This window comes from Seriola dumerili, unplaced genomic scaffold (assembly GCF_002260705.1).
Source record: "Seriola dumerili isolate Sdu_G_001 unplaced genomic scaffold, Sdu_1.0 BDQW01001087.1, whole genome shotgun sequence".
Classification (NCBI taxonomy): Eukaryota; Metazoa; Chordata; class Actinopteri; order Carangiformes; family Carangidae; genus Seriola; species Seriola dumerili.
This window is the reverse complement of record NW_019175342.1, coordinates 145,001-169,130: the sequence shown is the minus strand read 5'-3', so window position 1 is coordinate 169,130 and position 24,130 is coordinate 145,001. Positions and strand designations below refer to the sequence as shown.

The 24,130-nt window shown below is 41.1% G+C and overlaps 4 protein-coding genes and 1 long non-coding RNA gene across 12 annotated transcripts in view; 2 read left to right on the top strand and 3 right to left on the bottom strand.

Annotated features, from left to right (window-relative positions):
- Nucleotides 1-298: 298 nt before the first annotated feature.
- On the bottom strand, nt 299-2,516 carry LOC111237667 (heme oxygenase-like). Its single transcript, XM_022766852.1, has 6 exons — nt 2,405-2,516; nt 2,183-2,237; nt 1,643-1,754; nt 1,292-1,507; nt 918-1,190; nt 299-767 (listed from the first exon to the last, which is right to left on the bottom strand). Exons 2-6 carry the CDS (start codon nt 2,230-2,232, stop codon nt 579-581), a joined length of 840 nt encoding a protein of 279 aa, XP_022622573.1. The 5' UTR covers nt 2,233-2,237; nt 2,405-2,516; the 3' UTR covers nt 299-578.
- LOC111237665 (HMG domain-containing protein 4-like) lies at nt 1,532-9,398 on the top strand. 6 transcript variants are annotated; one of them, XM_022766851.1, is made up of 8 exons: nt 4,590-4,669; nt 5,310-5,345; nt 6,030-6,158; nt 6,638-6,677; nt 7,032-7,152; nt 7,722-7,866; nt 8,608-8,730; nt 8,869-9,398. In XM_022766851.1, the coding sequence occupies exons 1-8, from the start codon at nt 4,655-4,657 to the stop codon at nt 8,911-8,913; spliced, it is 654 nt and encodes a 217-aa protein (XP_022622572.1). In that variant the 5' UTR covers nt 4,590-4,654; the 3' UTR covers nt 8,914-9,398. The 6 variants fall into 6 exon arrangements, with proteins under 6 accessions (XP_022622571.1, XP_022622570.1, XP_022622572.1 ...); XM_022766846.1 differs by having other exon boundaries at nt 7,037-7,152; nt 7,522-7,866; nt 8,869-9,393; XM_022766847.1 differs by having other exon boundaries at nt 4,611-4,669; nt 5,337-5,345; nt 7,037-7,152; nt 7,522-7,866; nt 8,869-9,393.
- On the bottom strand, nt 7,023-12,448 carry LOC111237668. Its single transcript, XR_002665783.1, has 3 exons — nt 12,318-12,448; nt 10,255-10,292; nt 7,023-7,103 (listed from the first exon to the last, which is right to left on the bottom strand). It is a non-coding gene; the product is annotated as an uncharacterized LOC111237668 (long non-coding RNA).
- LOC111237664 lies at nt 10,305-17,307 on the top strand. Of its 2 annotated transcripts, XM_022766844.1 has the most exons (8): nt 10,305-10,389; nt 11,367-11,701; nt 12,023-12,133; nt 12,767-12,889; nt 13,316-13,682; nt 13,787-13,846; nt 13,982-14,346; nt 14,543-17,307. In XM_022766844.1, exons 2-8 carry the CDS (start codon nt 11,369-11,371, stop codon nt 16,109-16,111), a joined length of 2,928 nt encoding a protein of 975 aa, XP_022622565.1. In that variant the 5' UTR covers nt 10,305-10,389; nt 11,367-11,368; the 3' UTR covers nt 16,112-17,307. The 2 variants fall into 2 exon arrangements, with proteins under 2 accessions (XP_022622565.1, XP_022622566.1); XM_022766845.1 differs by lacking the exon at nt 10,305-10,389 and having other exon boundaries at nt 11,233-11,701.
- A 2,065-nt stretch (nt 17,308-19,372) lies between these two features.
- Nucleotides 19,373-24,130, bottom strand: part of LOC111237690 (T-cell acute lymphocytic leukemia protein 1-like) — a 7,032-nt gene continuing 2,274 nt past the window's right edge. For both annotated transcript variants that reach the window (XM_022766885.1, XM_022766886.1), the window contains 3 exons: nt 22,838-24,130; nt 21,221-21,318; nt 19,373-20,488 (listed from right to left, as the gene is read on the bottom strand). The exon at nt 22,838-24,130 is cut by the window's right edge and continues 302 nt beyond it. In XM_022766885.1, coding sequence (XP_022622606.1) covers nt 19,965-20,488; nt 21,221-21,318; nt 22,838-23,595 — 1,380 coding nt within the window. In that variant the 5' untranslated portion in view covers nt 23,596-24,130 and the 3' untranslated portion in view covers nt 19,373-19,964. The remainder of the gene's footprint in view (nt 20,489-21,220; nt 21,319-22,837) is intronic.

Genomic DNA, 24,130 nt, shown 5'->3' with positions numbered 1-24,130 from the left:
TTTCTGAAGGTGCTTGCCTGATAAAAACAGGGCAAAAATAACTGCGTGTAGTAGTTTACCAGCAATTGTGTTCATTGATTATGCAATCCAAGTCCAAAGGCCAGATGAACAGCAGGCACATGGTCAGATGCCAAAACATTAGTGGAAATGTCAACCAGCTGGACTGTGAACATCAGCAGTGTCATACCCATTACATGAAAATAGCTTGCATGAACAGTGCCAACTTAAGCACAGACAAACACCTCACAAAACCACAAGAGAAAGAGTATTTTCTTTCAACAAAATATTTTATTAAAAAAATAACATATTTACAGTATTAAAAGCACACATATTTCACATTTTAATGTATGTTTTTCGTTTCAGTTTTACAGAGAAAATTGTAGAATTAAAAAGCCATTACACTGAATGTACATATGAATGTGGTTCTCAGTTTGATTATAAGAATATCAGTCAGTATTTTGTTAAAATCTTCCTATGATCAGATAAGGCTTTTTAATTGTCTTACAGTACAAAAGCATAGATCTTAAAGTCTTCACAGCATCAGTCCAATATATAGTATTTACTGTTGTGTTTCGTCTCTAAAAGGCATAGATTCCCATACTGACAGTAGCCAGAGCCACAAAGAGTCCCAGGACCATCCTGAGCAGTGGAGAAGTGTTGATAATGGTTCCAGGGATATGGAGTGTCTTTACTTGTTTGGAATATGTTGAAGTATTCTGCAGCTGGTTTTCAGTGACACTCACCAGCTTCTGTAAGTCATCAAAGACCTGAAAAACAAAGGCAAGAATGTCCATCAGCTACTTGTAACTTCATAAACAATTGGAAGGAAAGAGGTTAACTCATAAGGTAAAGATGTCCTTAAAGTGAAGTTTCTGTTTTCAGGTTTCTCGCTCTGTTTAACCGTCACTCCTCCTCACCTGAATGTTAAACTCGAAGGCTCTGACGGCCTCCTCCAGCACGCCGTTCCTCTCCTCCTCCGTCAGCTCCACGCTGTTCATCCGGCTGCGGTAGAGCTGTTTGAACAGGTTGGGGCTGGAGACTCCAGGGAAGGCGAAGAACGACAGACCCTCGTTGCTCTTAAGCCCCATGGACTTCTGGGCGATTCGACCCAGGACCTGCCCTCCTGACAGGTCACCCAGGTACCGGGTGTAAGCGTGGGCAACCAGAAATTCAGGGTTTTCCTTACCAATCTAAAAAAAAAATCCGGCATGAAATTGTGTTATTTCCGCATCACCTAGCAGACAAACAGAGGTGTGTTTAAATATGAATGAAACAAGTATCTGTAATATACCTGTCTGAGTCTGTGGGAGTATCTTTTAGTGGCTGCAGGAACAACAATCTTCTCTCTCCAGTCCTGGCCGTAGAAGAATTCCAGGTCCTTCTCGATGAACTCCAGCCTCGCCAGTTCAGTGGGGAAGTAAATGGGTGCGACACTGGGGTGGTCTGAGTTCCTGTCCATCTGTTCCTCCAAGGCCTGGTAGATCTCGTGCAGCGAGCACAGGAGGAGCTGAAGAGGAGAAAGAGGAGAGGTGGTGTCACACCAATAGCCACTGGACCCCAGTATCCCCTAGACTGACTCCCAGAGGTAAAGGTAAAAAGTAAAAATAATCTAAACATTTGAGTTTTTATTGCAATGTGTTACCTTATACTGTGTGAGGGTGACTTGTCCCTTCTGGAAGCTCATCATCAGTTCTGTGTTTTCTGCCCTGACGTGACTCTCTTTAGTCACCTTTTTGATTTGTTCAGACAGATCCCTGCAAGAGGAAATGAATTGCAATCAGTACAGAAAGCTCAACTTTTAATGTATTGAAAATAGGTACTTTCTGACCACAGTAATGATTCACTACGGTTATTATAGTGCAGTGAAGGGTACAAAGTACAGTTACATTATGTAATTACACTGTATGAATCAGTGCACCTAGATGTTTATCTAATGTAGGCAATGTGCAGCTGATAAAACTCCACATGCACAAACAGAAAGTCTGCACACACACTAGAGACCTACATTTGGATGCTGCAGCAGTAATGCAAACATGATCAACAAAATCTAGTGCAAGACATGTTGTTTAACACTATGGATTCTAGGACCATGTCACAGATGAGTATTTATCTCCTGGTGAAATATGATTGAGTTAATGGAAAGAGGATTTGGAGACAGTAAATCACAGCAGGTCATTCCTACCTGTCTGTCATCTGTTCTGCTGTTGTCTGAGTCTTCTTCTCTGTCTCCATTGTGTCTGAAAAAAATTAAAATGACAGAAATATAGATTTATACACCAAACACCATCTTCTAGCATAATTATCAACACAATACAGTGATTCAAGAGGTAAGAAACATCAACATGAGGTTATGACATTCAAAGTATGACAAAAAACAGCAATGTAAATATTGTGTTTTACTCACCAGTTAGGATGAAGTCCGTTAGGTTTGGTAGTTTGGTCTGTGTCCACAGTAATTCACTGTTTCCTCCCTGGATGTCCAGTACAGTTTGTGCTCTGCTTTGTGTGTCTATGGTACAGTCTTCTCCCTCTTTTATACGGTCCTCCTTTGTCTCCTCCCTCCAGCAGCAGAATGAAAACAGGAACTGTCACAAACCTCAGCTAAACATGATCTGGCAACTTCAGCAAAAATGGTAGGAGGGACTGAGAGTTAACATGATGCAGCAACTCTCAGCAGAGCTTGGAAAAGTGCTGAGGGAGGGACTAAAGGGGACTTAGCATGAGTAAAGAAGTTTTAGTCATACCCCGGAAAAACTATAGGGAGGAGGGCTAAACATGACAGTGCAGTAGTGGAATTCCAAAGTTGAACCAGAGGAGAGGAGGAGCCGGCTCTAAACATGACAGTGTGAGTTTCTGAAGCTGGAGAAGGAGGAGGTGTTGAAACAGTGACTAACCATAGAGAATAATCAAATGATTGTATCAAGAAAAACATTTTCAGTTCCTAAGAAACAAGCTTAAGCACATTACTATTTTACTGATAAGGCTGTCAACATTCATATGATAAAAGAAAGTTTCAGTAGAGCTTGAGGCAACACATAGAAAGTATGCAGGAATTGGTATGGGCAGTGTAATGTCAAGCCGTGGAGGATAAAGGATGTGATCAAATATGTTGCTTTCCTATAATTTTGCCCATACTTGTTTTATCTATCCAGAGATGATACAAATTACTCAGTGACAGAACAATTACACAGACAGCTCAGATTTAAAAAAAAAAAAAAAAAAGCATCTATAATCTTTTTGAAGTAAGAGAAGAGTATTTATGTTGCAACTTTCAAGAAGAATACCACTAAGTGCTTCACAATAAAAATAAAATGAGGCAACAGGCATGAAATATAGATTAACTAAGAATAAAAACACCATAAAATAGGCTATATATAAATAAAAATAGATACATTTTAGAAAATACATTTTAGGAAATTACACAAATCTGAACAGGTGAATCTTGAGCTGCTTTTTAAAGCTGTCCACAGATCTTCAGTCCAAAGGGAGGGATTTTTAAATTTAAGGAGCAACAAAAAAAGGACAGTTTCCTTTAGTTCTAAAGCCGACTTTGAATTGAATTCTGAATTTGATTTGAAGCCAGTTCAAAATCTTAGTGGCAATATTTCAGGCCACTTGTAAGCAACAAGGGATGTTTTGCTAATGTGAATATGGAGGAGGAGTTACAATAGTGAAGGTGAGACAAAATAAAGGCCTGGAAATGACCCTGAAATCACGTAGTGTACTTCACTGTCTGGACGTTTAATCTGACAGTCTTATGTGACTGTGACATGCTGAACAGCATCGTAATGACTACCTGCAATTTAGTACTGCTGTAAGAGAACTTATATTACATGAGTGAAAGTACGTGGGCACCTGAACATTACACCCCTGTGCAATCATCTCATCCCAAAACCATGAGCATTAATATAATGACTCTCAACAAGATTTTGGAATCTGGTTGCAGAGATTTGCTCCCATTCAGCCATAGGAGCATCAGTGAAATGATGTTGGGTTGATAAGAGGTTCCTGAAATTTATCCCAAAGGTGGTTGATGGGGTTGAGGTCAGAGCTATGAGCAGGCAAGTCAAATTTCTTATGAAAACCATTTCATTAAGGATCTCCCTTTGAGAACAGGTGCATGTCATGTTCAAACAAGAAAGACAATAATGTCAAAGGTCTAATGATTGGGGGTGTTATATCCTGCAATCATTGTAAAAACCATAATAGTCAAATTTGTGATTTGTAATTTCTTGGATAAATAAAAACTGATTTGACTAGAATATCACTGAAAACTAGAAATAAGGTACAAAAGTATAAGGACATGCATACTTTGGTCATAGAGTGAAGGCCTGCGAAAAATTGCATAATATATAAATATATAAATATATAATATATAAAGATCAAAAACACAAATTCAGGAGTTATGTTATTTGAAAATTGTGCCACCTAGAGCTGCAGAGCTCACAAACATGAATCTGCTCAGCCAGCTGCAGCTACGCATCCTATTAGGTACCGCTGGCTCCAGTCTAACATGACTCAGCAGGAAGCAGGGCGCGGGGGGGAAAGCCAAGTACTAACCGTGAATCAGCAGTTTCTCATACACTGTTCAGCTACGTGACCGACATGAAGTTGAATCTACCGTGAGTTTACCCGAGGCTAGCGGCGAAAAAAGATGGCCCGGTTTGAGGTTTTTATCACAAGTTGTTGTCTACAATTTCTTTCGTTGTTCAGTCGACTGATAAACCCTGCACGAAATGTTTCTTGAATTTTACGGAAGTTTCTGTCGCACTGTTGATGACTGTGGCCGTAACAGCTGAAACCTGAAAACGTCGATGACAAAACTTTGAACCTGAAATATGGCGGCACGAACAGCTTGCTCTCAACTCACATCCTTTGTTTTCATTTGTTTTAGATAAAAGATGTTCCAAGTCCCGAGTTCACTCCAGTATAAGTTAAAGCAGTAATTTTAAAAGTTACCAAGCACTTATAGCCAGTGTTGCCAGACATTTGACTGAGAAAAAGCTCAGTCTGCGTCTATAACCCGTCCAGTCGTCGTATATTTGTTTACTTTTTGGAATATCAGTACGCTATTATCAGTTAGCTATTGTTTTCAGTGAGTCTCTGGGTGTACAGGTTAATAATCACTGGATTATTTAGACACTGAAGAAAACTTTAAAACCTGATGATTCTCAGGCAAGTTATGAAGCATCTCATTTTCTATGATTTCTACGTGCATTTATGGACAGAAATCATGACACCACTGGAAGGTGCAAGTCACACTGAATCTGAACTTATATACATCGTGTCTCTGTGTTTGGATTTGACAGCGCATTGACTCAAACTGTGGCCATCAGGCACTGAGGGTTAGTGGGACTTATTGACTCCATTTGCTGTGTGTCGCTGATGCTGTTGATCCTGTTGATAATTAAGCCAAGCTATCTTTCACTTTCACCTCACACAGTATCTTTGCCTCATGTCTCTCCCTCTGCAACCTCCTGCAAGTCTCTCTCTCTCAGTTTGAAAACCTCAGGAATATAACCAAACCTTTCCTAGGTGGAAGTTGCCCTAATGATAGCTATTTGCCCAATTAAAGAGAGGCTGCTGCACACACCCATCTAATCTGGCAACACTGCACCTTTATCTGTTTCCTGTCATTTTTGCTTGCAATGACAAACCACAATCAGATTGTAAAGTCAGGTGAAATTGACAGGTAATGATTTAGTCACTGGCACAGTACCATACTTTCGGCCAGCAGGCCAAGTTAAACTCATACACCTTTTAGCAGAATACATTTTGTTAGCTCTCATTTTTGGCCTAAATGTCAACAACATATATTTAAATATGATTACACATAGCATCAAAATAATATAAAATATTGGACTTACACTTTAAATGAATTATTTTTATTTAGGTGTGCAACTATTTCAGCTAATCAGCGTATCACTGCAGCTCCACTTAGTCTCATCTGGAGCTCATTCTTTCCTTCTATATTATTCTCAATATTGCTGGTTTCTGAATCCCTCTCCCTCTCTCTGCTGGCTGTATAGACGGATGGTGAAACAGGCCTAGTGAGTGGATGCAACTTGAGAGAGAAGAAAAGGTCTGACAGATACTTTTGGATGGATGTGGGGGGCCTGGAGGAACCAGCGTTGGATTCTGAGGAATGTGGCACCAAGGTGAAATTATCTTTCAGCTGTAACTGAATGTCGCCACTGAGCTGAGAGGAGGGGTGAATGAATCAAATCTTAATACACACACAGTCTACCTTATTGATGCAGTGGCATTGATATTGTAACATGTTCTGTTGCAGTAGCAGAGTTGTTTCACTCCTTTTCTGCAGACATTTCAAATCTGAACTGTGCTGCTTTGTGGCAGCCTTTTGCAAGTTTATGGCTGTGTGTGAGCTCATACTCTGCAGATTGGTACACGCTGTTTCATCAGCTATCTATAAAACTGTAAAAGTCAAAGTTCATTGCAGTGGTGTGAATAATTCTTTGCACTGATTCTTGCTCTCTGAGATTTTGTTATGGCATAAATGTATTTTAAAACACTATTACAATGATTTTAGTATGGTACCATTGCTGATGTGGGCAAAACATTAGTTTTGTATTGTGAATTACCTCAAATGTCATCAGTCATTAATTAACTTTTTCAGGAACCAAAATGCTCACTCAGCAAGATGGGACAACAGCTTGGTAAGGAGTAAACTTTTAGTGTGTGTGTGTGTGTGTGTGTGTGTGTGTGTTTTATTAAAAACAGCTAAGAGTAATCATGTGACTACAGTGTCTAATGGTGCAGAAAGGGGACATTTCATCAGATGAGGACATTTATAATGGGAAAACAATGTCAAACAGTTATATAATAATAAAATACATGACACATTGCAGACAAAATGTTTTATCACAATGAATGTAATGTTATAAATAACCTGCAGATAAAATAACTAGATCTTCATGTCAGGTTTTGTCTTATCTTGTGAATTATACCAAAAACAAATGAAGCTATTGATAAAGGACAACTTTCTATTGTCTCACAATGATCTCCTTAAGTGCAGGTAATAGTGGAACTGAGCCTGAACTTAATGCAGCAGAGTCCTCGGGCTTCCTGTCTGCCTATCCAGTCTGTATGTCACACGACAGATGGGGAGAGAGAGGTGGAGGAGGGGAAGAGGTGAGAGAACGGACAAGACGTAAGAACATGGGAGTAAATATATTTTTAAATTGTAAGAAAATCAATAAAAATGTGATAATCAAAGAGGCCTTGACAAAACTTTGTTTGTTAAAACTTTACCCAAAAATACAAACCCTCACCTGTTAGAACTCTTCATCGATAAGGATACATAGAGCTGCCTGTGATTTCACGTTTTCCCTTCTAGTCTCAGGACTAATGTGTAAACTGTCTCCCAGGATATTCACGACAACCTGTTGCATTCATGTTGCACATCAGAGAGCAGCATTGAGTCGCATTGAAACTTCCTCCAAGTGTGTTCTCTACTTTCACCACTACTCATCATTTTTTCTACCTTTGTGTTTCTCCCAGGCAAGTCCAAGCTCCATGCTGGAGTACTCAGTATATCTAGATGACCAGCACAACATAGCAGACTGTACCATTACCAGACCTGTCAGCCCTCCTGTCACTCCAGTAACCCACAGGCCTTGTCCGTTAAAATCTGCTAAAGTTAATCCAGCAGTATCAAGCCCCGTGACTGACACCTGTAGTCCCTTTGATTCCATGTGCAGTCCCACTGGTTCAGCCTTGGACACTCTCAGATCCACATCCGATAGTCCCAGCTGCTCTGATAGGGGTCCTGTCAGTGCTGCAGCTCACCTACACCTCCTGGGGGAATCCTTGTCCCTGATTGGACACCATCTTCAGGAGACAGATGTGAGTACAAAACATAAAACAAAATTTTGTATTGCTTTGCCTTAATAATGGGATGGACATACTTTGAATCTTTCAAATCATGATGTAACCCCAAGTGTTGCTTCATGAACCCACAGTACTACATGGTTTTCATCTTTACCGACCTCTTCTTTCACTTGATCTTGTTTTCTTTTGCACTTAGTTTACATACAGTACAAATAAACGCCAAATGAAATCACAAACAGTGAACAGCTTCTGAAAATGTTTATTTTGGGTTGATCAGACATTGTTCCTGCACCAAGTGTAGTAAACTGCTCTTTACTCAGGCTTTTTAAAATAGTTTGAGAGAATTTATTATGTGTAGTCAAAAAATATATAAATATAAAAATCAAAGAATGTGTTGAACTGTTTTTACATATTGATACTTATGGAAGAAAGATGAGGAAACTACAGAAATATGTTGTTTATATTACAATATTCATGTAACTGTAGGATGTGAATATATTCAGAGTTGTTTTCGCTTAGATTTAAAAATAGAACAACACTGATTTGTAGAAAAAGTATTTTGGAAAGACATTTTGATGTGTTTGTGTGATTTGTTGTTGTAGTTGTTGTGATTTGTCATGTGTTTTTGCTACGTCCTTCTGTCCAAAGCCTAGCTGAGTACAGGATCAGGAAGGGTGTGTTTCATTGAGCCTCTGGAGAACATGCACCATATTGACTGCATTAAAGAATCTTTGGCGTCTCTGTTTGTCTCTGCAGAAAATGGTGTCCATGTCCAGCAGCTTGTCTCTGCTCTTGGACTCTCTGCTGTGTGCCCTGGCTCCTCTGATCTGCCTCACTGCACAGATACCAGAGCTCAGGAGCTGCACAGAACACACACTGGTGAGAGACACTGGCACTTGCACACAGACACAGCATTTTGTCCACAAGTTGTACATATGCACAAGTGACAAGATTTTTCTGCCAGGGTTTTATGACTTAAGTAGGAAAGTTGTTTTGTTTTTTTTGTTGTTTTTTAAGGCCTCCACTCTGGAAAACATTTCTTATGTGATGCCTGGGCTGTGAGTGATGATGATGAAGAACCCACTGGCCATACACAGCGTGTTCTGATATGCCAAAAGACACTTTAGGTTAGTTTACATATAGATAATAGTCAAATATATTTTTGTTTGAAAATAATATTTCAATAATATATTTTTTGAATATTTGAATATTTGTTTGCACTTTTATTTTTGTGCTAATTGCAAGTATGTAAGTTTACTTGAATATATCAGTTTATTGGTTGGTTGATTAAAATAAATATTTAAACACTAAAGTATGCAACTGTTCTTCATTAGAATTGGTACCAGTGCTTCACTAATAAACATTCTCTTAGCTTTCTACTTAAATATAATGTGAATATCATTTCCACAGCACCTATGATACATGCATCCTGGCTGATGACACATTTGACTGCGTATTAACAGCAGACAGTCGAGATGCAGAAGCCACTAGCCACATGTGTGATCGTCACATTGACAAGCTCTTCCAATAAACCAAGGACAACCATGTATGATTCAATGTTTTCAAACAGTTAATGGTTTATTGTAATCCTTGTACCAGTGAATTTATTTTCTCACCATGAGCTCAAGGTGTAGGTGCTTATTTGTCCAAATCTATAACACTGCACCTTAACCACTTAACTGGTATCAGCCTTAATATATGCTGAAAGACACTGGTCAGTTCCATGTGGTTTGATGATTGATTGATTACTAATTCACCTCTGCTTCGTACTGTAAATCATTACTTGTGAAGTGTAACGGTAAGGCAAATTTTATAATGAGGTTTGTTATCTGCCTGTAATTGCTCAAATTAATTAATTAATTCAATGGCTGTGATTTTAGAACATTTTATAGAATTTAAGTCCCAGATTCTGGAGAATTGAAGCTTGATGCTTAAGAGGTTTTATACACTATTTAGGAACTGCAAAGAAACTATTTTGTGAATTCATATCTGACACACAACAAAAGCAGAGGAAGGCCCTAATGACACTGTAAACTTGTCATGTCTGTCTGGGACCTGCCCTCAGTCGTGCCTCAGGATAACAGCTGCAGCACATCACAATATTTATGGGCATATTTTACCAGTTACTAACCTTGACGACTGAAAACTCAGAAGCACAGCTAATTTGACAGACATCCATGAGTTTTGACAACTTCATGGGTGTGGCAGATAAAACTATGGTAGAATGATTCACATGTGCCCCAGGATACTCCTCCTCCACCCCATCTTGGAATGCTTACCAGCATGCCAACAAAGAAACCTGTTGTGCAGGAAAAAAAATATACCTAAGAGTGTGTTCATGTGTGCATATGTTCAAAGTTGGGAGTGGTGAGACAGGTGGTTCCCCGACACTGCAAACCTCACCTGTATAGGCAGCTTTTAGTAGTCGACTAGGAAGTTGTCTGGAGAGAGACATAGAGACATAGTTCAGTGTCAACTGAACAAACAGAGCACTCGGAGAGAAGGCAATACATGAACACGGCATCAACACACAGCTGAGTAAGTATTTTTGTTATGGTTTGGATGATACATCTGGCTACTAGTAAGTAGGTAGTTAACTGTAGCAGTAAATTATCAATTATAAGCAATCTACAAGGTTTCTTTGCCATATTATTATTAGGTCCCAAGAATTTACCCATGTATGTATTTGTGTATTTACACTAGCTGCGCATAGGTCTGAGCAAATGGTTGTTATGAAAAGTATTATGACACTCACTCTTAATTTTCGATATTGGTTTTATGCCAAGTTTGAGTTTCACTTAAGTGCTAAATGAAATACTGCACTGTTTTGTAGTATCGCAATGAACTTGCAATGCCATATGTTGGGGCTTTATTTTTTGTGCGCATTTTGTAGGTGGATGCGTTTTTTGTATGTATGTTCGCGTATCATTCCAAAAATAAAAGTCCAGGTACAATGTAGTTGGACAGGACTGGCAAGGTGTGGCATACCATCCAGACTGATAAAACAGGGATACAGTGAGAAACGTAAGACAGGCTCCAGTGAAATGAAAGCTGAGCGAGAGAACAGCCATTATCAATCATCTTAGTTCTTGTTAACCCAAGCACAAGAGGTGAAATGATTAAGTAAAAAAGTAGAAAATTAAGTAAAGAAACTAAACAAGTTGTCTGATCTTTTTAACTGTGGGACACAAGTACACAGTCAGGACAGAAAAGAAAGGTGTTTTATAATCACGGATGAAATGGACATGAAAGTCTCTCATATCAAATACCAGATTAGATAACCTCCTGCTCAACCTGTCCAGTTCTCAAGTTTCCCAGTTTTATTTGTGTGTGATTTCAGCTTCTCCAAGTCTTTATAGACAAACTTTTGACTAAAGCCACATGTATGAACTCGCATTCTGACAACACGCCCTTTCTTTCGATTAGTTTGAGCAGCTTCCTACCAAATAGGGTGAGTAATCTTTAGTACAGAATTAGCACATTTGACCTGTTCCTCCTCCTTTCTCCATTTTCAGCTATGAGTGAACACTTGAGAGGGAGCTACTACGGGTCCACGCCCCCAGAGCTGAGGCTTGTTCTTTTAGGGAACCTTGGATGTGGCAAAACGTCATCAGCAGACACTATCCTGGGCCAGCTGTCCCCCATCTCACCCTCTGCCTCCAGGAGCTGCCAGTTGCGACAGGGCCTCTCTGAGGGCAGGAGCGTGACCCTGGTGGAGGCGCCGAGATGGTACTGGAGCGGCGGCAAGATGGAGGACAGTGTCAGGAAGGAGACAAAGAGAGCAACAACGCTGGTAGCACCAGGTGCTCATGGTATTTTGCTGCTGGTGCCAGTTAGCCAGTTCACCGAGGTTGGTTTTAGTCTTTGTTTGCTGCTTCAGTTGTCTTTAAGTTTTTATAATAGTTATGTTTTTCATCATCCCGTGTAATCATTAATGACAACTCTTTGGAATTAAGTCCAACAACAAGTCTCATTCTTATTTTTCCTAATATGCATTCATTCATGTTTGTTTCCTTTTGAAAATTAAAACGTTTGATCAATCAGACTGCAATGAACAAATTGTAGCCAGTATTCAATATGAATAATTTCTATCACGTTGTCAAAGAGTTGGCTGGGGATTTATGAATTTATTTCCTAATAATGACTCTCCCTCTTTCCCTGGTCTTCCCAGATGGAGGGTTGTGTGCCTGCAGAGCTGGAGAAGGTGTTTGGGGAGGAAGTGATGGACCACACCTTGGTCCTGCTGACATGTGGTGATTACTTGATGGGAAGAACAGTGGAGGTATGAGGGTGTACACCTGGCCCCTTTCATGTTTATTACACTGTATATATACTAGTTTATTCTAGTATTTGTAAACTTATGTATACATTTTGGTGCCGTGAAATATCTGATAAATTTAGAGCAGAAATTGACCTTTTGGTAAATCGTACCGCTGGATCAGTGCACTGCAAGTACAATACATTACCTGCCCCTCTCTTGTCAGGATGCCATTTGAACTGATGAACCATTGAGTTTGTTGGGGATGCAATTCAAACTGACTGCAGCTTCTCCTTCAGATATCCTATCAGTAATTCCTCATCATTCATTGTATCCAGTTTGGACAGCTGGTTTTAAAAACAGGAGAGAGCCATGCATTTAAATTTGCACTCTGATTGATGTTTATATAAATACATATTTGCTTGTTTATATAAATACATATCAGAATGTATATTTAAATTGCTGTAATCTATATAAATATATATTTAAATCACTGAAATTTTTTTTTTTTTTTTTTTTTTTTTTACTCAGGTCTTACTTGTAAATGAGATTTGGATCTCAATGTGACTTCCTGATTAAATAAATTACGAAGAATAAAAAAAGTTAGGCAAATCATTGCAAGTCCAAATTTGCACAAACCGATTTTTTTTCCCACAGGAATACCTGCAGAAAGAACACCCAGGCCTGAGGCAGATCATTGAGCGCTGTGGGGGGAGGTACCATGTCATCAATAATCGTCAGCGACAGGACAGGGAGCAGGTCCGTGAGCTGCTGGAGAAGGTAAGACCGAACAAGACCGATTGACAGAACAGCATCGGTGTAGAGTTTGCACACACATTTTGGCACATTTCCCAATGTGCATTGTTAATGACATTTCTGTTTTCATGATGAGTATCAATAGTCATCTAACAATTTTACCAGTTTCTGTGTGTAGGCTAATTAAAAATACTTGGACTTGGAAAAAATTTTAACAGTTCAGTTTTATTGCATAGAATATGAGATTGAGTTTTTTGTTTTGTTTTCGTCAGAGTATGCTGTACTTTCCCCAGCAACACCCTGTTTCACACAATCACACCCATTTGTAGTCAGGACCGGTTTGAGTATTAATGATTAGGAGTTAATTACACATGGGAGGAAAGCAGGAATTATAAAATGTGACATTTTAATTGTCCATGTGAGTTATTGTTTGTTATTCAAACGTAACAGGTGGACAATATGGTGCAGCAAAATGGGGTATACCACATAAAAACAGTCCAGGAGAGAGAGCTGGAGAAACGAGTGAGAGAGAGAAAGCGAGAACTTATGGAAAGTTTCAGAGCTCAAAAGGAAGAAAGAAGAGAGACGGCCGCATCGATGCACATCCCAAACACAGAAACACAAAGGAGAGGAGAGGAGTACAGCGTCACCTTGGAGAGGAGGAGTAGACAAGAGAGGGATGAGATGGAGGGAAGAGTGGGTGTAAGTCAAGTGTCTAATGGACTTCATTCAGCTCCAGCACCAGAACAACAGTCATATTCAGAGACGCATGGTGACAGCCAGATGAAGAGGATGCCCAGTTTCAGACTTAATGAAGGTAAATTCCATTGGATCCATTTTTGCATCACAATATCTTGTACAAGAAGAAGAACCTGACCAATAAAATGTGTAGGACTCATATTTACTGTTTTTCCTCTGTAGATGGAGCTCTACTCTCACAAATGTCTGAGGTTAAATCAAGTCCAAAAATTATAACTACTTGTAAGTCACAGGACCTCACTGTTTCTTTTATTTCATGTCACTTAACATCCCACTTATATGATGTTTGAAGTTTAGAAATTATTGAAATATTTTTATTTCCATATTAAACTCTGGATTTCACCTGATTGTTTTCAGTTCATCACAGAATCAACAGCTTTGAAAAGCGATCCCCTGAGGCGTCTCCAACTTCATCTCCTGGTTCGCCCGTCTTCTCCTCCTCGCCCTCCTCACCAACCGTCGCTGCCTCTCCTTCCTCATTCCCCTTTTCCACCTCGTCCCCCTCCTCATCAACCTTTGCTGACGCCTCTACCTCCACTTTCCATCCATCCTCCTCATCCTCTCCAGAGCTGCGTCTGGTGCTGCTCGGGCGATCTGGAGCAGGGAAGAGTGCAGCTGGCAACAGTATCCTGGGGCGGGAGGAGTTTGTGTCACACCCGGACAGCCTTACAGCCATCACGCAGGCGTGTGAGAAAAAGAAAGCACTGGTTGAAGGAAGAAGGGTTAGTGTTTTAAAAATTATTAAGAAGTCTGTTTCCATTTTGCTTTCCCTGATTTCCACCATGTGCCAAAACTCCAAATATCTAATCTTTGACACCCTCTTCTTGTTTTGTGTCATAAAACAATAGAATCTGGCAGGTTTCCCATGATTTGACTGTGCTTTTATATTGCTGCATATGTCCCCTCTCCTTCCTGCAGGTGGCGGTGGTGGATACACCAGACTGGTTCAATTCAGAGCATACTCCAGATGAGGTGCGAGCTCATATCTCCTCCTGTGTTGCTTTATCCAGTCCTGGTCCTCACGCCTTCCTCCTGTGTGTCCCCTTAGACCAGCCTGCAAAGATCGAGCTTCAGGCACTCAGAGCTCTTGAAACTGTTTTTGGCCCAGATGCTGTCCAGAGATACACTCTGGTCCTCTTTACTCATGCAGATCGGCTGAGGGCGAGTGGGAAGGCAGGCAACAACAGCATGGAGGCATACATTGCAAGTCAGCGGGGGGATTTGTTAAAACTTGTGGAGAAATGCCGGGACAGGTTTCATGTGATTGAGAGTGGAGGAGGTGGGAGTAAGAGGGGGAATGTGGCGGAGCTTCTGGAGAAGGTGGAGCAGACAGTGAAGGAGGCTGGAGGGCAGTGTTATTCTTGTCCTGCTTTCCAGGAGGCAGAGAACCGAGTGAGGCAGAGACAGCTAGAGATAGCAAAGGAGAAAAGAGGCAAAAAGCTAGAGCAAGAAAAACTAGGAGACGTTGGACAGCTCAGCTCTGAGAGGCGGGTACTCCACATGCAGCATGTGGCTGAGGCAGAAGAGGAAGTGAGAGAGGATGAGATTGAGAAAACAAGGGATGAGGCAGAGATGAATGTAAGCACCATGAATCTTGAGAGCCTTCCTCCTATTACTCTTTCGAACTTGTCCCCTTCACTCTTTCGTTCCCTTATGGAGAAAATGGAGTCTAGTGCAAAAATGTTACCCAAAGTGTTGGGAGATAGCTCTGTGTGGGTCGGTGAGGGAGCAAAGAAGGTGAGGAGTAGTACAGTGTGGGGGAAAGTTGGCAGTGGAGCACAAAATGTCCAGAAGATAGTGGTTGATAGTTCACTGTTGGGTAAGGTGGGAGCTACTGCTGGACATATGTCCAAACTAGTAGGAAATAGAGTCCCCAAGGTGGTGGTGGATGGTTCTGCATGGGTGGGATCTGGAGCAAAAGCAGCAGCAGCAAGTCCTATGTGGGAAAAAGTCGGTTCAGGGGCCAAACTAGTGGCAGACAGATCCATGCGTGTTGGAGCTGGGATCGGAGCCGGGGCAAAGAATTTGGCGCAGAGTCCTATGTGGGGAAAAGTAGGATCTGGGGCCAAATCTGGAGCTAAACTGGTGGCCAGCAGTTCTGTGCGAGTTGGAGCTGGAATTGGTGCTGGTGCAAAGAAGGTGGCACAGAGTCCGGTGTGGGAGAAAGTGGGTTCTGGGGCCAAAGCATCAGCCAAAATGGTGGCTGAGAGCTCAGTGTGGGAGAAGATGGCAACTACAGCTAAACAGGTGCCCAAGGTTGTCATCGTGGGTGCATTGCTGGGTCTGCTGCTTGGTGTGTTTTTGGGGGGTGTCATCGGCGGAGCTGTTGGGGCAGCTGCTGGATCTGCAGTAAGTGAAGTGGGTAGACGAAAACTCAGCAACAGAAACACAAAGACAGATGAAGCTGCAAAAAACGTTGAGAGAACAGTGAATGACAGCTTGGACTCACTGGCAAAACAAGGAGAGAAAGCACTGAAAACTGAATGAAAGACTGAATGGAGCATGTTTATAAAGTGTACATCAAATGTAAAATCATTTATCCATTGTGAATTAGTACCATCAGAATGTATAATTCAAAAACTGTGGAAAATAGTTGTTACTTATATTTTGACAACTTGGTGATCTTTAAAACACAGACACTTTTCTGTTAGTGTTTGTTTCTTTGTCTCGTCACAGATATGCAAAATACTAATGTGAGCTTGGTAAAGCTGTTTTTATAAACAAACATCTTGCGATGATTCTGAGCTTCAGTTTCATCCCAGTATTTGCTTAAGTTTCATTCCACTAGTTAATGAAGGGGGGTGTTTGTGACTTTTTAAAAATAAAGATGAATATCACCTACACTCAGTTAAGTTGATATTTGGGCTGTCCTAGCAACATATATGAAAATATGCTTCTATATTTGGGCAAAATGAACTTGGATTAACTTGGCTTAATGGATTTGTTTGGGCACATGAAAAGTATTTAGGTGCTTATCCTATATAGAGTTTGCAAGGTGTGTCAAATCATCCAGGAAAATAATAATGCAATTGTTGTAAAATACTGTAATAATGCAGTTATTGTTTTTGCTAAATACTTAACCAAGAATGTAATCTCCTACACATCACTTACTCATCACTGTAAATTTCAAGGTGAATTTAAACTTTCTTTCAGCAAATTATATAATACATTGTACAGCCATTCCTCTAATATTTCTTCACTGCTTGATTAAAAAATGTTATAACATTTTTGCTTTTATGTCTGTGTGTTGTTGTCTTCACAGTTTGGCACAAAAGGTCTCAACACACACTTTGTTGCAAGTATGATCTGTTTAAATATTAAATATAGTTATTAATGTTATATATTTAAATATTTTCAGTATTCATTTGAAACTGTCTTGTTTTTGCAGGTTTAACAGTTTGCTAAAGCTAAAGCTGCATTAAGACTGAGAACCTTCTAGCATTAGTGCTCCTCATGAGACGTGAAAGTTTAATCTGTATGTGATTGGTGAAATAGAGCTAATGTGTGTGTGGGTGTAACTCTGATGGCAAGAGGGGCACAACGGAGGATTGGAAGAGAAGGGGTGGAGGAAAGGACATTATCTCTAAGTCCCAGCCTGGCCAGCATCACCCTGCTGGCCTGCTGTATCAGAAGAAGGGGAGAAGGTTAACACCCCAGCAGTCTCATTTAATGTTATAAGGTTTCATTTTGACCAATAGTGTGCATCACAGCAATATTTAAAATGAAATACTGCAGATCTAAAGAAAATATTTTAGAGCAAATTGCATTTTCCTTTATACAGGCTGAGCCTGAATTAAGGCCAAAAATGATGGTTTATTGATTTCAGTGAGTAAATCTATAGAGAATATTTGTTAAAAAAATTAGGACTTGCTTAAAAAGTGGAGTTTGTAATATTTTCACATTGAATGTATAGCTAGAGATACAGTAAATATGATACCTTTGAGGACATGAGTAGAAAAATTTTTAGATGTGGCATATAAAGTTCAGTATGCCTTTTTTCACAGAAGACACGGTGGGAAAAGCACAGGGGTAAATAATAAAATGAATGATGGCTGAATTCCATTTAGCTTCTTTAGTTTCAGGGTCTAGTATGGTGCATGTTGGCTCACCGTCACACTGTCATGGCTTACTGTGAAATTTGAATGTAACAGAGCCCTTGTTCATGTTATGAGCAACACCTTTGCTTTTCCTACTTTTCCTACTCCTACTTTTCAAAATGTCTGCTGTGAAAAAACGTATCTATTGCTTTATCCTTAAATACCTCACACCTTGACACAAGGAGGCCTTTTGTGAAAGTTTATCAATTGTGCTACGACAAAAAAACTGGCAGACGTTGCAGTACTAGGTGACCCCTGCCACCATTTGTGATCCTCTCAGTGGTTTCAGAGTGAAGCAGGGAGGGGACAGACCAGCCTGGCACAACAGAGCGGGCAGAAGCAGCCGTAGCAGTGTTGTGAAAGCAGTCCTTCCTGTTGTGTGGTCCCGAAACCGGGTGTATAGGGGTTCCCAGAGCATCCTGGTAGCTGTTTTCTCTTTCTGTTTTTCCCCACACCCTTCTTCCATGCAACGCTTGCCACCCTACATGTCCAAAAACCCCCACACACACCAAACACACTCACGCACACACTCACGCACACAAACACGCCACCACTTCTTCTCCAGGAAACTTGTTGGCCGTCAATGAGACAGCACTAACTGTAGGCGTTTCCTGGCCACTTGATAGAGCCAAGCATGCAGGCAAAAACACACCAGCACCACTGCACAGCTGCAATTTACCCCCCCCCCCATCTTTTCTTTTTCTTATGCTGCCCCCCACCATGCTGAACCCCATCTCTAACCCCATCCCACATCCACCCTGACCTTCCTCACACACAACCACACACTTACAATTGTTGCTGTTACATCAGTCTTTTGCTAATTCTGTACCACATCCACTTGATTGTTTGCACACAGACATACACACACACATACACACGCGCCTACAATATGCACAAAACATATACAAAACATGTGCAACATTCCTTCCCAAACCTGCTGCCTGGAAAATGGCAACAGTTTATGGGATGACGTTTTTCTTTTTTCTTTTTTCCAGGGCTGGGATTGTGACAGAAATGTCAGCGAACAGTTTTATCCAGCTTCAAGTTGTCACATCACCCGCTACGTTTTTTTCAACTAGTGTTGTTTATGGTTTCCATGCTAAAAGTGCTGTTGTCAATCTGTCATGCTGGTGGACAGCACAAACAAACAACATGGAGTTTGGCTTTGACTATTCGGCCCACAGAATATGTGGTGACAAATTTGTTGTGTTGAGTTATGAACATATGGTGACTATTATTGGAAAAAATTAACATTTAAAGATAACATTAAAAGAAGTAAATTTCTTCATCATCATAATCCTGATCTAATAGCCTTGCATTTTTATTAATGTGATCATCTCACACTGAGACTACCACTTACTGAACACTTTGAGCATACACGAATGTTCCCTAAACTGAAAGCAGCAAAACATTTGGATGTGTTGAGCAATCATGCTGACAAAGAGCAAAGTCTTTGGAGCGCAATAAGAGGATGTCAAATAAGGAACAGCAAACTAAAACACACTTTATTTCTGTCTGGTACAAGTGTGTCACAATGTCAGGGTGGGACCATTGGCCCTGTTTCTCTGACAATAAGAACAGCAACATTAAAAACTGCAACTTGATCCCAGATAAGTGAAATGCCGATTACTGACATGTAAACTTCTGAGGCTGCATTTAGATTGGAACAAAGAATTTGATTTTTTTTTTTACATTTTTGTGGATCTACAGCAGTGGAATTTAAGATCCTGACTTTCTTGAAGAAGGATTATTGGATTTTTGTTATTAAAACATATTAACCATATTAGCCTGAGACAGTACAATTAAGATTTCCAAGATTCTATTTTGCATAATACATCCATGTTATGGATTTTAATTGTTTGACACTCAGGTGTAATGTTTAACAAAGGAACACTGTGACCTTATTTTGACAAAACACAAACAAGTTCTGTGATGTTTCATGCCTCTCAGCTTGCCCCAGAGCATATTTCAGTATTTTACTTAAAAACACAGAGCCTCACATTCAATGTTTGCACATCACTGCAAAACACATAGAGACAGTGAAAATGACAAAATATCACCAAAAATCCATCTCCTACTAATTCACGCTGTGTGGGAGTTGATCTTCCAGCAGTGTGTGACTGAATTAAGAACCACGCTGGCTCCTCAAACACTTAGAGACGACCGTGTGTCCTGTCTTGTCTATCAGTGTGATATTTAAACTCCCAGTGGCTGCACACCTCTCGGTTTGCTTCTCTTTGGCGTCACCGCTCATCATTTGTGGCTGCCACCATCCTTATCTGACCCTTGACCTTCCCCAGAATGCCTTGGGTCACCAAAGAGGTCTTACCCCCAAAGCTTTCCTCACTGTCTGTGTCACCATAGCAACTGGATGTTGCTGGGGAATTAGCCAGGGCGATGACTGAGTCAGTTGAGTCTCTGTCTCTGTGGGCTGTCGCTATGGCAGCTGAAGATGGCATGGCGGCAGTGTGGGACTGAAAAAGAGGGTTCACTTTATTACTGCCCGACCCTGCGACAGTACCCTCATCCTCAGCCTCATCCTCAGCTGAGTCCCTGTTCTTGTCCTGGGCCTGGTCATTGAGCAGCGTGACCAGGAAGTTGATGTACTTCACAGCCAGGCGAAGGATTTCATTCTTGCTGAGCTTCTTGTCAGGTGGGTGTGTGGGAATGAGTTTCCTGAGCTCAGAGAAAGCCCCGTTCACGTTCTGCTGTCGCCAGCGCTCACGGCTATTGGTAAAGACACGCCGAGCGAGTTTCTGAGGGGGGCCTGTTGGACACACATAAACACTGTGTATGTGAGAACAACCTTAGAGATAAATTAATATACATAATATATTTTAATTCTATATATTTTTCTATATTTTTCTTAACCAACAATGAATTGATCCTAAAGTCAGGCTGATTTCTCTGTGCAACAGAAATCTCAGCATCATCCAAAAACTATTGAAAACACATCAATGAGCCGCAGTGGCTCATCAGTTTCCATTACTACCATGAACATGGACACTGTAGTTTATTCTGAGTCAATTCCACACACTTTACACCAAGTGCTGCAATAAATACTCAGTACAGTACCAAATATGCATTAATCTGACACTTAAAATAGACCTGAATCACATGATCTTTTTACTTATATTGGAGTAACATTTGCTGTTTTAGGGAATTATTTAGTTCTTATGGGTATATTTTTGAGATACATTCAGCAGTAACCAGCAGGCGTGGGGCTGAAAGCCACAGACATGGTGGGGAAGTAGAAAAGTGTTGAGAGATGAACTAACCCATTGTTGGTGTTTCTGTCACAGGACTTTCTGATAGTGATAAAAATGCAGACCATCACCAAACTTATCTTTCAAATACTTTAAATATCAAACTTCATGCTCTGAGCTGTGGGCAGCAATTCCATCAACACACTTTCAAACATGCAAACTACAGTTACTGTGGCTGTTATCAGTGGCTGATATCAGTGTGTGATTCTGTATTTTGATGCAGAGTAACTCACAGTCATTGATCTCCATCTCAAAGTGTGACGAGGGTCTTCTCTTGATCCGGTTGGTGTTGATGACACCATAGTTTCCTCCTGAGGGACCCAGGTAGGAACTGGAGATGAAAATACAGTGTTTGAAAATGTGACATTGTGGTAATTGCATATACAATCAACCAATAAAATAAAAAAACAAAAAATAAAATGCAGCTAAATATAAAAACAGCTTACAAACATGCTCGGCCGCTCCAGCATCTCTTGTATTAAATAACACCAAATAGAGCGAGATCTCAGAGAGTGGAAGGAGAAAGGAAGAAAATGGTGGAAGCCATTAACTGAGGTCTGATTATGCTGGTGTCGTTGATTGAGTGTGCATGCAGAGTTTTAGCCCAGTCTCATTAAGCCTGGTTACTAGCTGATTCTTCTTCGGGGGGATGAGATAGATCAATGCTTCCTGCTACAAACAAACCAGAGAGAAGTGGAGCGGGAATCTTATTCCCAGACCTCCATGACAGATGGGGAAGCCATAGATGTGGCCACAGTGAAAAAAGTCCTTTTTTTTTTTAAATATAGCTGATGCTGTGTTACAGAGAGAAGCAGTGTGGATAATCCTTTTTGGAGTAGAGAATAGATGAACAGTAGGAGGGCTTTGATAATGTCTGCAAATGAATGCCTTTCTTCATGAGAGCTATGAGTTGCCAATTCCTCAAGCCCAAAAAGAGCTTTAAGAGTGCTGGTCTGTTGCCTTTTGTCAGTTCAACGACTATATTTAGCTGCAATTAAAACTGGGTGTACATGTTGATAGGTTTTTTCATACTAAATGCACACACAAAAAAACCCCATTAAATAATGCAACTCCATGCTAAAAACCAAATGTTCTCATTAGTAAGTTAAGCATGAGAAATGTGAGGTCCCTTCATAACAGCACACATCCTGCTGTCAATTTCACCTAACCGTGTAGTGCAGTCGCTATTAATCACAATGGGAAGTCATGAAATCCCAGCAGTTGAGGTTTCGTATGAAACAGAAACTTGGCATTGTGACCAACGAAGCAGCATCATTGTCAGGAAGCCATATTGCAGTAAATTTTATAGTTCAGTGTCACACATCTGTTTGTATTACCATTAAAAAAAGAGATGAATGAGTGTGTGGGATTTATTAGTGTGATTTTATGTGCTACACGATGTTCTGTAGTTGAAGTTATAACACTTTTACACAATTCGGACAAAGGTTCAAATTCAACATTCAGCGTCATCTGACTGGTCATTAACAAGATTATTTAATACACTGTCAGCTCATAACATCAGGATATTGGATAGCACTATCAGTACTGGGTTGCAAGATGATTAACTGGATAAGAAAGGGTTAAACACAAAATTATATTGATTGTTTTCTGATTGTTCACCAATCATTATTTTTTTCTTGTGAAATAGATACCACCTCTTTATGCCTCCAAAATCTATTCAGACAAAACAATCTGAGAGGGGAAGATCACTCTGCCCACCCACTTATATGCAATGTGTGACAAGCGGTATAAATGGTTTAAGTTTGAACTGCTAAATTTCAAGAGCTGATAGAGCAAATATGCTGGGAAACACTGTCTAAGTGGATGAATGCAAAAAAGCCAAATCTCACCTGGGGAAGAAGGGGTGTGCAGGCAGGTATTGCTGAGGCAACAGGGGCCCCGGGGAGGGAGCTGAAGGGCCTACAGGACCTCCAGAAAGTCTGGGGCCCCCAGGACTTGCCACAGGCAAACAGGTCAGCTGGCTACGGCGAATGTCCCCATGAGGCCCGTGTAGGAGGCTGGGAATGGGATGGAGGGCAGTCAAAGGGGTGTTTGGGAGCGGCAGAGGGGGCTTGCTGTGACCGAGACTGATGACTGGAATGTGTGGAGGAAGAGGAGAGGATGATGAGGATGTGGGAAAAGATGATGTGGAGGTTGGAGGTGGGACAGGACACGGGGACGTCTTGGTTGGTGCCGGGAGGAGTGGAGGTGGAGAAGACAGAGTTGGGGACCTGTTGGCAGAAGCAGCAGGGGCTGTGGTGGTGGTCGGTCCTCCTTGCTTCTCTTCCTGCTCTTGCTCGGTCTCCATGACAATGGGCTCAGGTGCAGCAGCTTTATCTTCGTGGTGATTGGTTAACACTGTCGTTGTGGTAATGGAGGACTGAATCAAGTCAGCAGTGGGGACATCCGTGTGTCCCTTGTGCCCTGCCTTTTTAGTGGGATGCGGGCTGCTGATGACGTCTGAAGATGCTAAAGTCTGGTTCTGGGTGGGGCTGTGTTGCTCCATGGATGCGCAGGTTGGGGAGGAGGCAGAGGAAGAAGAGGAGGAGGGGCGAGGCAGGTCGGGGGGTGAGACAGGTGGGCTGGTGGGGTTCAGCTTTTCCATCATGGTGGTGAAGTCTCTTGAAGCTCTTGTTCCTCTCAGCTGCCCAGCGTGTGTGCTGTGAGTATGTATCAGTGTGTCTTGTCCCTGTGGTGTCTTTATATGTGTATGAGAGTAACTAACATGTTCATGTGTACCACCTGCAGCCCATCTGACAGAGCCCTTTAAACATCTCCTAGCCAAGTCTATGTGTCTTTTCCATAAAGGCAACAGATAGCACTTTATTTCCTCTTCCTTTGTTCCACTTTCCTGCAGATTTTGAAATATTTTTCTGCTCTACCTCACTAAAAATGTCGATTTTCCCTCCAACCTGAAATCCATCAGTTGCTCTTATTGTTGTCAGGGTCAGCATGTGAGTTTTCAAGCCGTCAATCCCAATTACATGTGCCTTGGATGGAGCGACAGCTACTGTCTGAGTCAGTCTTATTACCCTTCTTTCCCTCCTCTGCTGGCTGTTGTCTGATTGTAACTGTATCTGCAGCGTGATTGAACCCGAGTCTGTATTCATTCCCTCACTTGAACATTACAGAAGGTGCAAATG